The 18,214-nt window shown below is 42.4% G+C and overlaps 1 protein-coding gene across 2 annotated transcripts; it reads right to left on the bottom strand.

Moving 5' to 3' along the window:
- Window positions 1–11,382: 11,382 nt before the first annotated feature.
- LOC131527201 (uncharacterized) lies at window positions 11,383–15,278 on the bottom strand. Of its 2 annotated transcripts, none has more exons than XR_009267612.1 (2): window positions 11,874–11,932; window positions 11,383–11,579 (listed from the first exon to the last, which is right to left on the bottom strand). XR_009267612.1 is itself a non-coding variant. In XM_058756115.1 (2 exons), the coding sequence occupies exons 1-2, from the start codon at window positions 15,257–15,259 to the stop codon at window positions 11,566–11,568; spliced, it is 669 nt and encodes a 222-aa protein (XP_058612098.1). In that variant the 5' UTR covers window positions 15,260–15,278; the 3' UTR covers window positions 11,383–11,565. The 2 variants fall into 2 exon arrangements, 1 of the variants encoding a protein (XP_058612098.1); XM_058756115.1 differs by lacking the exon at window positions 11,874–11,932 and adding an exon at window positions 14,605–15,278.
- Window positions 15,279–18,214: the final 2,936 nt, after the last annotated feature.

The raw sequence follows: 18,214 nt of genomic DNA, 5'->3' as shown, positions 1-18,214 counted from the left end.
GTAACATCTTCAATAATCTTAGAAGAAAAAAAAAAAGTATGTCATTAAGCCTCGTTCAGACTGTCAGCCCAAATGCGATTTTTGTGCAAATCATATTTAAATAGTCTGAACGGCAACGAACTACATGAAATCCGATTTGTGCAAATCCGTTTCGAGCTACATTCGTATGTGGTTTGCAATCCTATTCAAATCGCATTTCTGGAAATCCGTTTCGGTCTGAACGGTCAGATCGGATTTAGCGTAGCTTTTTCACGTCCTCACGCCACGTAAAACGTAAACACATCAGACGTAATAATATTACAGCGCAACCGCGACGGTAAGACAACATCTGTATTGCAAACTGTATTGCTGTTACTGTTGTTTTTAGCGTAGTCATAACAACTCAACGGCATTACCATAGAAACCAATGCACATTCAGTAAAAACGCAAGAGCGCTTATGGACACACAAATCGGATATGAACAGTTGCGATATGCTGTGTGGACAGTCAGTTATTCAAATCCGATTCCATCCGGATATGCACAAAATCGGATTTGGGCTGACAGTCTGAACGAGGCTTAACACACAAAAAAATGTACATGCATAAACCACAGGTTATTCACCAAAACAGTTGAACTATCAATTACTGACCTATAAGGCAATTCTGTAGTGTGAATAGCAAAACAAGGTACTTTTTTCAAAACATTACATTGCTATTGTTTAAAATAGCCTACTCTATTGCACTAGATGACTAAAATGAAGTGAGATCTTCTTGTTCAAGAAATGATTCACATTCATTCAGTCGCCCACATAGTATTTTGCATCGTCTTGTTTGGAAAGAGCCACAAAATGGCATTTTGTAGTGTAACAAACTAGTGTAGCCTACTTATACCCTAGTCATTTTATGAAGAAAAAGTACATAGTTTTGAGAGTGGAACAGAAGAGTAAGCAAGTTTTGGGGCATATTACTACGTCATAATTGTGTCGTTAACAGGCCGTGCAGTCGCATACTTACATGCATCCTGTCACCATAAACTGGCCTGTCAGTCAATGTGTTAATGACCTTATAAACACCTCTCATTTCAGTTCATTTAATTTACGTTTCTCAACAATTCTTCCTACTACATTTGAAGAAAAAATAAGTAACACATTGATCTGCCGGTCATGGGTCTTTCTTACAGAGAAGTAAACTGATGGTTTTGCATAATGATGTATTCATTTTAAGCTAATGCCCAAATGTATCTTCATAAATGTTCACAATGATGAAAGAAATATTTTTCTTCAAATTAGATATTTATTATTAATCACTCAAATCCCTTCATGTAAACCAATCCATTTAACCATTGATCTAGCTATCGGCCAAGTTTTATTTGTGTTTGTTTGTTTATTTGTAGTTGAACCAAATCCAACCCGAATGGGTTGTGGGCCATATCAGCTGTTAGAGTGTGCATGTGCAGTTTGATGCTGTGTTCCAAACAGGATAAATCCACCTCCAAAGGGCACTTCAGAGAGAAGGGTCATTCCAAACCAAAGTGCTCAAAACTGGCCACTTCAAAGGAACCTTCGGAATGAAGGATTTCAAAGAGTACTGATAGTCACGTCATTGCAAGTTTAATTGTGAGACCAGTGGTTCAGCAGTTCCAAGGAACTGTTTAAAGGAACTGTTTTTGGCCCTCTACACCATTCATCACTTCGAAGCACTCACTCTGGAGGGTAAATCTTTTGAAGGGATTAGGGCAGCGGTTTCCAATTCCAGTCATCAGATTGTTAGAAGAGAGCTATGTGCTCTGCATTTTACCCATCTAAGTGCACACAAACAGCAGTGAGTAGCAAACACACATCTGGAGCAGTGAGCAGCCATTTTGGGGGTTAGGTACCTTGAGGTGCCTTGCTCAAAGGCCCATTAGTCATGGGTATTGAAGGTGGAAGAGAGCCCTGTTTGTTCATTCACTCCCCCCACTTATATTACCTGCCGGTACTGAGAATCAAACCTGCGAAGTTCGGTTTACAAGTGCAACACTCTAACCATCAGGCCACAAGGACCTTGTATGTCTTTCTTATGCCGGGTTCACACTGCACAATTTTAGCCCCGCTTTTCACTCACCGACAGTTTTGCAGAAATTGCAGACAAATGCCTGAAATCGGAGGTATATTGAGTGACAATCGATCGAGTGACAATTGCGTAGTGTGTGCCATCAAAGACGCAATCTGAGAGAAGCACGGATGTGTTGCCGATGACTGTGAGATACAGTATTTGGCATGCTAAATATCTGGACCTGTCAGCCTGGACCTGTGTTTTGACTGGAAATGACAACGCTATCTCGCGATCAATTCGTATTTTACGAGGTGGCTAATTCGTACGACCTCACTTGTACGATTTTACACGTTTTCTGAGAGGGGTAGGTTTGGGGTGGTCATTCGTACGAATTCATATGAATTTGTCACCTCGTAAAATATGTAAAAATTTTTACAAAACTTATGAATTTGTACGAGCAAGGTCGTATGAATTCCTACGAATTAGCCACCTCGTAAAATATGAATGAATTGCCTTGAGGTCAAGTTGGAAATGACAACGGTTACAGAGAATGATACAGGGCAAGGGAAAGTTCCTACCCAGGCTCATTGGAAATATGCAATGTGCCTCTAAAAACAAGAACTTAGTCCCAAATGACAGGGTCCCTACACAGTGTTCACTGCTCCCTACTCCCTGAGAATGGGATATCTGCTGAAGTTCACTTCATTTGACAAAATGTGTTCATTCCCTGCAACATCATCAAACATATCAATTATAATACTTAATCAGATCTGTCAAATTTAAAAGCCTTATAAGTTGACTTGTAACTGTCGTGTCTCAATCATTTTATACCCCTGAACAGTCGCATACAAACACACCTGCTTTGGCTTGGAATCTCCCCTAAGATGGCGGAATACCCTTTGAAGTCCACTTCACAGTTGCACTCAAATAGAACACTCGCTTCAACTGAGCCTGTCAGATAAAAGAGAGACATTCAAAATGTGCAGTGAGGAGGCGCCAGGACTGGAACTGGAAACCCCTGGATTAGGGCATAGGGATGAGCCCTTCAGAAGGCTGATTTCTGGCATTTTGAGAAAGATAAATAGTTTGAGATTCAAAACGGTTGATAAAGAGTTCAACTTCATGCAAATAAGTAGTAATGGGGCAACTACCAATGGGAGGACAGACGGTGACCTGTCATCTGATAGAGTTAGAAACAGCAGTAAAGTAGGAACGTGTACTGGAAACCAACTGCACAGCAAGTTCAGATTTAAATTCCTGACTTTCCCATCACTGCATAACAGTACAGCGTCCTTTTGCAAGCATTTACTCCATTTTTGATTTTAATAACCTCAAACTGCCTACTCAGCACTGTTTGATCTGGCTGCATGTCTCTCGCCCACACTGGAAAGAGAGCACACATTTACTCACTCAAAATTTTTGAGATGGCCGACTAAAAGGAAATCCGAGATGGGAGAACTCGGGGTTACACTAACACTCAAAATGCAGAAAGACATTGGGACAGAGTCACAAATGAAAAAGGGAACTTTAATATTCTGTGACTCCTGTAGATGACGAGTGACAGGTATCAGAAATATCACATTACCCATGAACACTCAGCTCTGCCACAACAGAGCAGATGGAATCAGCATCTAGCAAGTTCTGCTCAAGGATTTATGACAGGCTCAGACAGCCAGAAACTACCTGGAGATTTTCTGGAGTTTTAATCATGTTGCTAACATTTCTAATGTACTCCATACTGCTCAGCGCTCCCTTATATAATAAACTAGCTCATATTATCAAGAGATACAGTATCAAGGTATTTAAAAGCAATTCAAGTTCATTTTGGTAATGTTCTGCTATTTAGTTATCCACAACACTTAATAGCCACAGTTCTAATAAATTATACATAATCAGTACCTGTAAAAGATATATTGGTATAAACCACATTATTAGAGCTACTATATATATATTAATCTGCATTGTTAATCCTTTTGATCTTTTATTTAAAACATTCACAAAAATCTAACTTTTCATTGGATAATAAGAATTTAAAATGGGGAAATATCATTATGAAATAAATGTTTTATTCTAATACACATTGGCCACAATTAACGGCACCCTTTTATTCAATACTTTTTGAAACCTCAATTTGCCAGTTTGACAGCTCTAAATTTTCTCCTATAATGCCCGATGAGGTTAGAAAACACCTGACAAGAGATCAGAGACCATTCCTTCATCCAGAATCACTCCAGACCCTTTAGATTCCCAGCTCCATGTTGGTGCTTCTTCTCTTCAGTTCACTCATTTTCTACAGGGTTCAGGTCAGAGGACTGGAATGGCCAGCAGGAGCTTGGTTTTGTGCTCAGTGACCCATTTTTGTGTTGTTTTTGAGGTTTGTGTTTGGATTATTGTACGGTTGGAAGATCCAAACTGAATATGCCCATTATAAGATTTCTAACAGAGTCAGTCACTTATTGATTTTTTATCTGTTGGTATTTGATAGAATCAGTGATGCCATGTGTCTAAACAAGATGTCCAGGACCTCCAGCAGAAATATAGACCCACAACATCAAAAATACAGCAGTATATTTCATTGTACACATGGAGTGCTTTTTATCCCTGTGTTCACCAAACCCATCTTGAGTGTTTGCTGCTAAAAGCTAATTTTTTAGTTCCATCTGACCATAGAAGCCAGTCCCATTTGAAGTTCCAGTCGTGTCTGATAACTGAATATGCTGGAGTTTGTTTTTGGATGAGCGAGGAGAATTGTTCTTGAAACCCTCCCAAACAACATGTGGTGATGTAGGTGCTGTTTGACAATTTTTTTTTTAAGGTTTTCTGACTCCGAGACTCAGTTATTTTCTGCAATTCTCCAGCTGTGGTCCTTGGAGAGTCTTTAGTCACTAATTAGGACGATATAGACACACGTCTTTCAGGCAGTTTCGTAACATTTTATGTTGATTGGAAATTCTTAATTATTGCCCTGATGGTGGAAATGGGAATTTTCACTGCTCTAGCTTTTTTCTTAAAGCCACTTCACTAATTTGTGAAGCTCAATTATCTTTTGCTGCACATCAGAAATATATTCTTTGGTTTTTCTCATTGTGATGGATGATTAAGGGAATTTGGGCTTTGTTTTCCCTCCTATTTATATTTCTGTGAAACAGGAAGCCGTGACTGGATAATTTCATGTTCATAATCACCCTGGAGTGCTCAAAATTGTGAATATGAATGGGAATATACTTCAGAGATATTTTACTCATAAAAATTTCTAGGGGTGCCAATAATTGTGTCCAATGTGTATTTGAGAAAAAACATTTATTTCATAATGATATTTCCCCCCCATTCTAAATTCTTATTATCCAATGAAAGTTTAGATTTTTGTGAATTTTTTAACAATTTAGATTAATTTTCACAGCCTTCTTTGATCATATTTACCAAGGGTGCCGGTATTTTTTGCTATGACTGTATATATATATATATTTATTACACACATACATGGTCCAAATGGTACATATTACACATACAGTTGGAAACATCGTGAGAAAAATGTATTTTTCTGAAAAAAAATGTATTTTTCTGAAAAAAAATGTATGTATGCAAATTGTATAATATCCAAGGTACACATTTCTAGTAATTGTGCAGTTAATTCTCATATTGTATTTTCAGAAAGTTTTGGAATATTTGTCCTCTCCCCAAATTTGTCACTACCGAAACACAGTAATAATAATTTAATTAGAAGGGTTATATTGACCTATTAAGATTTTGCTTACATCTAGATTGTAAAAATATTTATTTTGCTATTTTATTAAAAACATTTCAGAGGAAAAACAATAACAATTACATTTTTAATAATAGTTAACAATATTTCAACAATAATAAGATTTGTTGTATTTTGAATCCAATTTTTCTTTGTAAAAGGCAAAAAGTTGATCATACCGATTTCAAAGTTAAGGATTCATTAGTTTGAATATACATTGAACCAAAAACTACCATAACATCTTAGTTGATAATTCCGTATACATTATTTTTGACAAAACATCCCATGTTTCGGTAGTGACAGCACTTTTTCAGCAGTGACAGTAATGCTTTGGTAGCAACCACATCAAATTACAGAATTTTAACTCGCATACTAAAACACTACTAACCCATACTAAAATACAAAAAAAATAATAATAATTTGCATAACTGTACTAAAAGTTTGTTTATTTCCCCCAGGTATGAGGATTATGTGTTCCTTTTGTCACTACCAAAACAATGATGATATGCTTCAGTAGTGAATGTTTTGGTAGTGACAATTTTAGATACCTTTGAACCTAGCTCAAAGATGCTAATCAGCACATGGTTAGCTAGCACAGTTCTGAAAAGTAGTATAAATATAAAAACATAGTGATGTCAAACGATTAATCGCGATTAATCGCATCCAAAATAAATGTTTTTGTTTACATAATATATGTGTATGTACTGTGTATATTTATTATGTATATATAAATACACACGCATGCATGCATATATTTAAGAAAAATATGTTACTTTTATATATTACATATACATAGTAAAAACATGTAAATATTTTCAAAATATATGCTGTATGTGTGTGTCTTTATATATACACATAATAAATATACACAGTACACACACACACATATATTATCTAAATAAAAACTTTTATTTTGGATGCGATTAATCACGATTAATCGTTTGACAGCACTAATAAAAACTAAATGTTATTCAATAACTCCTAAAAAAAAGTGTGCTTAATTGCAGAAAAGAAAAAAAAAAGTGTTCGTTAGTGACGTTCCTTAAAGTTACACCCAGATTTTTCAGACTTTTGAACACATTTACCTCAAAATGATGAGACCTATCTACTCACACATTGTAGCTATGAGAGAGGGGAACACAGGAATATTTCCTGATCATAAATGTATGGGTTTAGTTCAAATCAGTCTCGGCCAATAGACTAAAACATATACTACTTCGGTAGTGACATGAAAAATGCAGAGCAATTTTTTTTTTTTTTTTTTTACATAAAGTTTCATAATTTACAAAGAAAAAAAAAATGAAATAATAATAATATTTTAAAATGTGTTTTTTGGTTGTGGGACAGCTCACAATTCTGATTCTGTGAGTTTATGTCTTAATTCTGACTTTTTTTTTTTTCAGCACTGTGAAAAAAGGTCAGAATTCTATAAAAAGTTACTTTTGCAACTCTTTTTTATTCTGTGGTGGAAACAGACTTCAATACGTAAGATCATGTAGATAATTGTAATAATTATAATGTGCATGTCTGTTCAAAGGGAGTGTTCAAAGAGAAGAGTGTCCTGACTGTGGTTACCATTGTTTTCTTAGTTCCTGAAGTTTGTTTTAATGTATTTTGGACAAATGGATAGTTAAAAAAAAAAAAAGTTACACTGCATGTTTATGACTTCACATGTCATCAGTTTACAACTGCCCCAGTTAAAATGGCTGAGCTGCGAAGAAAGAGGAAGTTAAACTGAATTTAATGTATTATTTCATCTTGTCAAGACTTATTTAAAGGTCTAAAATATTTACAATATATTATAATTGTGAATACAATTATTTATAAACAAATAGTAACAATGTGCACCATAAGGCAAAGACATTATAAATACTTTGATAATACAACAAGACCACTGGTGAAAATATCACAAGCACAATTTATATTATCAGCATAACTATCTGTAATAATAATAATAATAATCTACATTTTGATGCACAAATGAAAAAAACTCAGACTTTCAATGTGGTCTCAAACTGAATCCCCGTGTTTATAGAAAGCGTCACTTTTTCTATTACAGAATTATTTATGTAAGATGTATGTTGTCAGCATGTGGAGGAGAGCACCCTGACTCGCTCAGTAGGAAATAAACACTGTCTGTGTGCGTGTGTGTGTGTGTTGCGTGTGTTCTGGCAGTGAGGGAAAGTCCAGGCATAATGTGAGGAGCAGCATCACGCCGAGTGCAGTTTGTGAATGTAAGCTTGTCTCGCAGCAGTCTGTCTCCCTCTGCAAATTGCAGGGTTCAGCAGTGTGAACACAAACACACAGACACACCGCAACCCTGGCACACACACACACTTGAGTCACTTTCCAGTCAATTTAAACTCCTCCTTTTTTCCTGGAACTCTGTGTCTGTACATCCTAGGGTTATTTTTTGTGTTTTGTTTTTGTTTTGCTTTACATGGGTTCCAAAAGCCTTAAGCTACTAGTAAGATTTTTTCCCCTTTTTTTCCAGCAAGTCTGCATTAAAGACATTTATAATGTTACAAAAGATTTGTACGTGATAACATGCATTCAGACTACATGTCTTATTGGCTGTGTGCAGCCAACAGAAGCAAAGGTCTTTTAGTCTATAGACATGTGACCGCACTTTACAGCTTCTTTGTAAGAAGACCCCCCATTAAGCCTGAAGACTGTGAGTTACGACTGTGGTAACAGTGTAAGCAGCGTTTAACCACTTCCTTAACTGAAGACTATAATTACTGACCGTCCGAAAGGGTCACTCAGTCAGAGGGAGTAAGAGAGGACAGTACAGAGGAAAAAAATCAGTAGGGGGAAAAGAATGTGCATAACACTGAGAATGAAAATTAAAGGAGGATGAAAGAGAGAATGAAAGTGAGAGGCGTGACTGAGCGATAGTGAAAGTAGCCGGGGTTTCAAGTCTGTACACTTCTTCCTTCCACGGCTGTGAGTCAATAGGCTCTGTTTCCAAGCTGTCTTGTCTCCTGCCTACATAGGCAGCATCTGAACTTATATGGAATCGCATAAGACACTACACTGCCAGCAACACAAAAATAGCAGTCTATACAGGAGGAGACTCAACTCACAATTGATTCGTCATTGAGTCATACTGAATAGAGTATGACATTAGCATGCTGCTAAGCTAACAGCATGATGTTCTAATAAGTATAAAAATACAACACACAAATGTGACTTTCAGCGATAATGTATGATAGTGTATGTTTTTTAAGAATATTTTTAATGTTTTCTCACTTATTCCGCCATTATTTGTTTTATGTTATTTTTTTTCACAATGTATAATGCGTTTACTGGAAGAAAACCTAGTAATCTGCCTATCTAGACAGCATTTTTGGGGCATCATAGCTACATTCCAAAAGCTGCATGTGCAGAAAGGGTTCCAAAACCTAATTTTGCTAACTTAACTTAACGTTATAGTTGTTGTATGTACTCTGTTATTCTTTAATATTGAGAATGATTTTTAAAACTATATCTTTGTTATCTTTATAGTTATCATCCTTGGTGTGAATGGGCCTTTACCCTTGTAAAAAAAATATATATATACTAGAATACTTTTAAAAAGAGCACTTATAATGGAAACAATATTACTGTATTCAGTTTGCACTATATATACTGTATATTCTTGTAGTGTTTTTGGTTTCTTAATTGCAAAATATTTGCCACTAAATGAAAACTATTCAAGCTTAAATTTATATTAAATGCTTTTTTGACCGACTTAAGTATAACTTTATATGTAATTCATAACTTCTTACATTTTCTTTTAAATATGGGTGAAGTATACTTCCAAATGTAGTGACAAGCATTTATTTAATTAAAATTAACTTTGTATTTTCTATTAAAAATTGTATGTCATGTATTTCAATATGTGTAATTATTACACATTTGTAGTGATGGATTTGCTGCTTAGTATACAGTATACTGCAGTTAAAAAATATAATCAAGTACTTTATGTAATTTAGTATGTCAACACATCAAAATAAGTACTTATTTAAAGCATGACAAAAGTTTTTTAAACTAATTAAAATGCACTTTGCAGCAAAGTTTTTTATTATTTTTAAAATATACTTATAAAATTTGAAGTACACTACAAGTGCACATTCAATACAATTTAGCACATTTATATTTTAAAAGGGGAAATTTTATGGCATTAAAGTCACACATCATAGTCTTGACACTAACAGACTGTTCTGGAAGTTCCACAAAGGGTAACATCACCTTAATCATATTTAGGAGTGTGTCTGACACCTTAAAATGGGTTTTTAAAAGACCAGAGGCCTACAGATTCATCTAAATGGACAGCATTTTTGGACATGTGCCACTATGATGTCCAAAAATGCTGTCTAGCTCACTTACATTTTGAGATGCAGCCCATGTTTCCTCTATAAAACCTAACAAACATGCACATGCTCACATTTACATTAGATTAAAAATAAAAGCTTCACGAGAAACCACAGCAGCACAAGTAGAACATTTACGTCTTTATACCTGCAATGTCAGATGTAAGGCTTCATGCTTTCAGCCTGGTAATCGCACTAATCACTCGGACTACAGTTGACATTTATACTCATTGTACATTTGGTGCTATATGAAAGCAAGTGTGGTCTTCACATCTCTATTGGAACTATACTGCAAAACCACAGTCAGCACGAATGCCTGCCGTTCTCACACACGCTACATTCTCAGACATGACCTCAACTACAAAGCTAACGTGACATGTGAAAGCACACGAACACCTGGAAAACTAAGGGGCCACAAGTCAGAAATAAATTTTTGCATGCGTAAGAGTGTGAAAAGCGTGAGGGGAATATTGATGTGGGGGACAAAGTTTCTATCTACGAAAATATCAATGCAGTGTTGAGGTCACAACTTCAGTGCAAAAAAATTCCCAAAGGTCAGTATACTGAATGGTGATCTATACATGCGAAAAGTTGAGCAAATATAAGTAAACTGCTGGGAAATAAGCCAAATTCTGACTGGAAAGCTTTTTTTATTGCACTTATTTAAATGCAAACTTGCATTAAAGTGCCACCACTGTTTAAAAATAATACAACGTTGGCCATCTGTATAGATGCAGATCTCTGGTGGTTTCTATTCTACATCCAGCTCAAATAACCACAGTGTTAACTGGTGAAAACTCATTTAAGAGTCTAACTTTGGCTTTAGAGCTACAGTCCTGGCATTTAATTTGAATGTACCTCAGCAGGAAGCATTTTACGGATCTAGAGAACGCCGCTCACTCTTGTTAAACTGTAATATGGTGCCTTTAAAACCCTGAATCAGCTAAATTGTTCAATTGTCCAATTATAGTACAAGTACACAGTGAAACTAAGTAAACATGGAAACTCAGAAGACTGTGCCTTCTCTTGAGTTTATTATTCATAAGTATTTATTATTTCTTTCAATGCAAACAATTGTGTTTATGGTTTACATTAATTTACCTTTATTAGCAAGAAGGGAACATGGAAACCTTTATCATGGATATCTTTATCATTACTGTTAATAACACAATTAAATTATACAAATTGATTAATTGAATTAATTACGATTAAATCATAAATGAAAATAATTGTAAAAGATTGTGTTACTCAAAAGATTGTATATATTGTGACGGGGTGGAAGAATCACGCGACAAGGAGAGCTCAAATAAATACCCCGGAGGGTGGATTTATTGAATAAAGAGTGGCGTGATAGGTGTGGAGTGGTTGAAGGCTGTGGTGCGGTGCTCTCCGTGCGTGGTTCGTGCCGTGCGGTGACAATTCCGGAGCTCCCTTCTTTAGGGCTGGGTCGGTCGGTCATTCGCTGGCGTCTGCAAAGAGAGGAGAGAAAGAGGCGCACATTAAGCCTTACTCGGACTGTAGTCTCTTCTCCTCTCACCCAGCCGCAACTGGCTTATATGGGTGAGGCTTGATTGGCTTCAGGTGCGACCGGCCCAGCCCTGATGAGGTGGTGCAGGTGTTCCGCCTTTGTTTCCAGGGCAACGCTGATGAGAGATCGGGATACCCGTCACACTCCCCCCCCCTAAGCGTTGTCCTGGTCCTGGAGGAAAAATGAGATAACAGTAAGGGGGAAACTGGGGAGGCGGGAGTGACCCCTGACAGACCTGCATAAGCTGACCAGATCCGGGAGAGTCCGTCGGCGTTGGCGTTGGAGGCTCCGGCTTGGTGACGGATGGTGAAGCAAAAGTCCTGGAGCGCGAGGAACCACCGCGTCACCCTGGCGTTGGTGTCCTTTGCTTTCGCCATCCATTGTAGGGGAGTGTGGTCCGTGAGCAAGGTGAATCTTCTGCCTAACAGGTAGTAACGCAGCTCCAGGACTGCCCATTTAATGGCCAGAGCCTCCTCTCGACGGTCGCATAGTTTCTCTCGGCCTTTGTCAGCTTCCTGCTGATGTAGAGGACAGGGTGTTCCTCGCCTTCCTGGACTTGGGACAGGACGGCTCCCAACCCTGTCTCTGACGCGTCCGTCTGCAGCAAGAAGGGGCAGCCGAAGTCCGGTGCTCGCAGGACGGGTCCCTCGGTTAGAGCGTGTTTGATTTGCTGGAAGGCTTTTTCTGTCACTGGGCTCCAGGTGACACGCTCAGGCTGCCCTTCTTGGTCAGGTCTGTCAAGGGGCGGCTATGGAGGAAAAGTTGGGGATGAAGCAGCGGTAGTAGCCCGCCAAGCCCAGGAACGCTCGTACCTGGGTCTTCGTGAGTGGGTCGCGAGCGTGCGGACCGCCTCCACCTTCTTTTCCTGGGGTCTGATCAGGCCCGTCCGACTCGGAAGCCCAGGTACTTGGCCTCGGAGAGCGCTAGGTGACATTTGCCTGGGTTGGCGGTGAGTCCAGCCCTCCGTAGTTCCGTCAGCACCCTCCGCAGACGGTCTAGATGGTCCTCCCAACGCTCCGAGTGGATCACCACGTCATCTAGGTATGCGGCCGCATACTGTTGGTGTGGCCAAGAACGATGTCCATGAGCCGCTGGAATGTTGCGGGGCCCCGTGAAGGCCGAAGGAAGGGTCCGGTACTGCCAGTGCCCGACGGGTGGAGAAGGCTGTCTTTGGCTTGGCTTCGGCGGAGAGGGGACTTGCCAATAGCCCTTGGTCAGGTCCAGGGTGGATATGTACCGGGCCCTTCCCAGGCGGTCCAGTAGTTCATCCACTCGGGGCATTGGGTATCCGTCGAACTCCGATATTTCGCCGAAAGTCGTTGCAGAAGCGGAGGGTGCCGTCGGTCTTCGGGACCAGGACGATGGGGCTGGACCATGGGCTGCGGATGGTTCAATCACCCCAACTTTAGCATTTGTTGGACTTCCTCCTCGATAGCCTGCCGACGGGCCTCTGGGATCCGATAGGGCCGTTGCTTTATGACTACTCCTGGTGGTGTACGAATGTCATGTTGGACCAGCTGGGTTTTCCCGGGGACAGAGGAGAACACATCCAAAAACTGACCGACCAGGTGCTGCAGCTCAGCCTTCTGGGTTGCCGACAGATCGGGGTTGGTATCTACCAAGACGGGTGTTACGGCGGCCAGGGCTACGGTTTCTTCTCTGGTCCCCACCCATTTTTTCAACAAGTTGACGTGGTATAATTGTTGGGGGCTTCGTTTTCCTGGCTGTCGTACCCGATAGGTCACTGGTCCGACCTTTTCCGTTATGGTGTAGGGCCCTTGCCAGGTGGCCAGGAATTTGCAGGCTGAGGTGGGGACCAGTACCATAACCCGGTCGCCCGTCTGGAATTCCCGGGGCTGAGCTGGCCTGTTGTAGTGGCGAGCTTGGGCCTGTTGGGCTTTGGCCAGGTGTTCCCGGACTAATGGCATGACGCGGTCTATCCGGTGCCTCATCTCGGAGACGTGCTCGACAAGGGACCGGTGCGGGGTGGGTTGCTGGTGTTCCCAAGCCTCCTTAGCGACGTCGAGCAGTCCCCGAGGTTGCCTTCCGAAGAGGAGCTCGAACGGAGTGAAGCCGGTGGACGCCTGTGGGACTTCCCGGATCCCGAAGAGGACGTAGGGCAGCATTTGATCCCAATCTCATCTGTCTTCGGCGGCCACTCGCCGCAGCATTTGCTTCAGGGTTTGGTTAAACCTCTCCACTAGGCCATCAGTCTGGGGATGGTACACAGTCATCCGTACCTGCTTCACCCGGAGCAGGCGGCAAAGGTCAGCCATTAGCCGGGACATGAATGGTGTTCCCTGGTCGGTCAGGATCTCCGAAGGGATGCCAACCCGGCTGAACAACAAGAAGAGCTCCTGGGCTATGGCCTTGGCGGTGGCTTTCCTGAGGGGACGGCTTGGGATACCGGGTGGCGTAATCCACGATGACTAGGATGTGTTCGTGTCCCCGGGCCGACTTAGGCAACGGCCCCACCAGGTCCATCCCGATGCGCTCGAAGGGCACCTCTATGATGGGCAGTGGAATGAGCGGAGAGGGGGGAGGGTGATGTGGCGACGTCTTTTGGCATTCAGGGCAGGCTTGACAATACCGTCGGACCTCGGCCTCCAGGCCGGGCCAGTGGAACCGGTCCCGGATCCTTTGGATGGTGTTGCCTGCCCCGAGATGGCCAGCTAGTGGGTGGGCGTGAGCCAGATGCAGGACCGCCTCTGTCTTCGACCTGGGGACCACCAGGAGTTTTTTTATCTCCCCCCTTCGCTCGGCGACACAGTAGAGCAGGCCGTTCTCCACAAGGAAGTGGGGGAGAGGATGGGGCTTGGGCTGGTTGTCCTTCCCCTCCAGGACACGTACCTGGGTCCAACAGTGTTTTAGCCTCTCATCCTCTCGCTGGGCCCGGCCAAATGAGCCCCCTCCCGAAACCTGCTGGAAAACATCATAAAAGAGATTAGTAGGGGAGGGGGACTCACCATCTCGCCCACTGTCGGAGGCCAGGAGAACGGGGCGGCCGCTGATTTTCCTGGGAGCGCGCCGTCCACGGCGACCCCCGGGTGGGCAGGCAGGCTGTGTAGCAGCGCGGAGCAGGGCCTCGAACCCCGGCCAGTCTCGTCCCAGCAGAACCGTCACGGGAAGGTCCTTGACCAATCCAACCTCCACTGGCCACGCACCTGGGGCCGCGGCGATGGTGATGCGGCGGACGGGAACCTCCCGCGTGTCCCCGTGGACACAGGTAATGGGTAGGGTGGCTTTGGTTTCGTGCGGTGGGGGCAGTATTCCTGGCTGGACGAGGCTGACGGTACTTCCGGAATCTAGAACTGCTTTATAATGCCGGTTGCCAATCCTAACCGTGGCCGTCGGAGCCCCTTTTGGGAGTTCCTGATGGACTACACAGCCTGCCCACCAGGTCCGAGCTTTGGGAGAAGAGGGCGCCGTAGGCATCGACTCATCTTGAGGCTCGGGGGCCGCCGTCCTGTCTACCGGCCGCGAGGTGCCCTCCGGCGCGCGCTGCTCTGGAACCACCCTCCGGGAAAAGGGTGGTACTCGCTCCCCCGCCTCGCGTCGATGGGCCGCCTCAGCCAGCTCGATCGCCTCTACTAACTCCGCGGTGGTGGTCGGGTTCCTCATGCCTACGGCGGGGCGGACGCTACGGGGCAGGGCTCGGAGGAGGCGGTCGACAACCACGCGTTCCGTTACCTGGGCGGCGGTGGGGTTGCCTACCATTAACCAATGCTGGGCTAGGCGAGACAATTGGCGACTTGGATCCGCGGGCCGCCGGGTTGGTAAGACCACTCGAAGAAGGCCTGGGCCGCACACATCGGGAGAGCCCCACGGGCGAGAATCTCCTTCTTCACTTCCTCATAGTTTTCCGCCGTTTCCGCTGGTAGGCTGAAGAAGGTGCGCTGAGCTTCACCCGTGTGGAGGGGGGCCAGCGCCCGCGCCCAGTCGTCGGGATCCCATCTCTCCGTGACGGCCGTGGTCTCGAACATTTGTAGATAGGATTCGGCGTCATCATGTGCGGTCATCTTCGGCAGAAGCTGAGGGGCTTGTGTGCGCGGGTCAGGTAACGGAACACGCTGGCGGGCGGCCGTACGGAGAGCGGCGATTTCCTGGTCAACCTGGCCTTGGCGCGTGGCCAGGTGTTCAACAATCTGTTGTTGGCGCAGGCTGGCGTCGGTCAGTTGCGGAGCAGTTCTTCCATCCTGGGGAGGAGTACCAACCGTTCTAAAGTGCACAGGAGAAAAGAAAAACACGCTGATTAGGAGGTGGAGTTCACTTGCGGTGAAATCTTCCATTCATGCCGCATTCTCCACCACTGTGACGGGGTGGAAGAATCACGCGACAAGGAGAGCTCAAATAAATACCCCGGAGGGTGGATTTATTGAATAAAGAGTGGCGTGATAGGTGTGGAGTGGTTGAAGGCTGTGGTGCGGTGCTCTCCGTGCGTGGTTCGTGCCGTGCGGTGACAATTCCGGAGCTCCCTTCTTTAGGGCTGGGTCGGTCGGTCATTCGCTGGCGTCTGCAAAGAGAGGAGAGAAAGAGGCGCACATTAAGCCTTACTCGGACTGTAGTCTCTTCTCCTCTCACCCAGCCGCAACTGGCTTATATGGGTGAGGCTTGATTGGCTTCAGGTGCGACCGGCCCAGCCCTGATGAGGTGGTGCAGGTGTTCCGCCTTTGTTTCCAGGGCAACGCTGATGAGAGATCGGGATACCCGTCACAATATATATACATACATACATACATATACATTATCTCACAAAAGTGAGTACACCCCTCACATATCGGCAACCATTTTAGTATATCTTCTCAAGGGACAATACTATAGAAATGAAACTTGGATATATTTTAGAGTAGTCAATGTACAACTTGTATAGCAGTAAAGATTTACTGTCCTCTGAAAATAACTCAACATACAGCCATTATTGTCAAAAAAGCTGGTAACAAAAGTGAGTACACCCTAAGTGATAACAACTTTACGTCGTTTAACCATGCAAGGCCACATGTCCTATTCATCATGTTCATGTTTTTTTTTCTGCTTGACAGGACCATACAAATTTGTGTATCTTGTATTAGAGCAGTTAAAATTTGGTGCTTTGAGTACAATTCTCTCATACTGACCACTGGATGTTCAACATGGCATCTCATGGCAAATAACTCTCTGAGGATTTGAGAATTAGAATTGTTGCTCTCCACAAAGATGGCTGAGGCTATAAGAAGTTCGGTAACACCCTGAAACTGAGTTACAGTACAGTGGCCAATGTCATACAGAGGTTTTCCAAGACGGGTTCCACTCGGAACAGACTTTGCAAGGGTCGATCAAAGAAGTTAGGTCCTCGTGCTGTGCATCAGGTGCAGAAGCTGGCTTCAAAAAACAGACGTATGAGTGCTGCCAGAATTGCTTTAGAGGTCGCAGAAGCGGAAGGCCAGCTTGTCAGTGCTCAGACCATACGCCGCACACTGCAACAAGTCAGTTTGCATGGCGTTCGTCCCATCATGCCTTGCTGATGAAGCTGAAGGTGAAGGTGATGGAGCGGCCAAGTATGTCTCCAGACCTGAATCGACTAATCGACTCCTACATTCACCATGTGTCTAACATCCAGCAGCTCCGTGATGTCATTATGGTGGAGTGGAAGAGGATGCCAGCAACAACCTGAGCAGCTCTGGTGAACTCCAAGCCCAGGAGGATTAAGGCAGTGCTAGATAACAATGGTGCCCCTACAAAATATTGACACTTTGGACACAGTTTTGACATGTTTACTTAGGGTGTACTCATTTTTGTTGCCAGTTATTTGGACAATAATGGCTATATGTTGGGTTATTTTTAGAGGACAGTAAATTTGTACTTATATACAAGCTGCACATTGACTACTCTAAAATATATCCAAGTTTCATTTGTGTAGTATTGTCTCTTGAAAAGATATACTTAAATTGTTGCTGAAATGTGAGGGGTGTACTCACTTTTGTGAGATACTGTATATATATATATATATATATATATACACACACATACATTATTTGATATTAATATTACTTTAAAGTAATGTTTCAATAATTTGTATTGTTTTAGTTGCCCTTTTCATTATTACTTTAAGTACAAGTAAATATAAGTTACTTGAAGTACATTCTGCTGTGTAATAGTAATATATTTCTGTCATAATTCCTTCAAGTTAGACCATACTTCTATTTTATTTTCTATTTAATAGACTGTATTATTATTATTATTATTATTATTATAAAGAAAAGTACATTCTACTGCTCAATAGTGCGTACATCGACATGCCTAATTATTATTTTATTTTTTTATCTTATTTATTTAGAAATAACCCACATGAAACACTCCAACATGTGTATAAAGTTACTACTCAGGATTTGTTCCTGTCATTAATATCCAGATGAGAATACAGATAACAGATGACTGACAGAAGAGGGATTCTGGAGGAACGGGAATACCAGAGCTGTGGTTTACCCAGCGACTAGGCACTGCTTGGCACAAAGCAGAGAAGTAAATTAAAACAGACAGCAGGTCGAACCCGAGACCTGTTCCTGCTCACACCCCCTCTCTCAGCTCTCCCTCTTCTTC

This window comes from Onychostoma macrolepis, chromosome 20 (genome assembly GCF_012432095.1).
Source record: "Onychostoma macrolepis isolate SWU-2019 chromosome 20, ASM1243209v1, whole genome shotgun sequence".
NCBI lineage: Eukaryota > Metazoa > Chordata > Actinopteri > Cypriniformes > Cyprinidae > Onychostoma > Onychostoma macrolepis.
The sequence above is the reverse complement of the archived record's forward strand: the minus strand, read 5'-3'. Positions and strand labels throughout refer to the sequence as shown.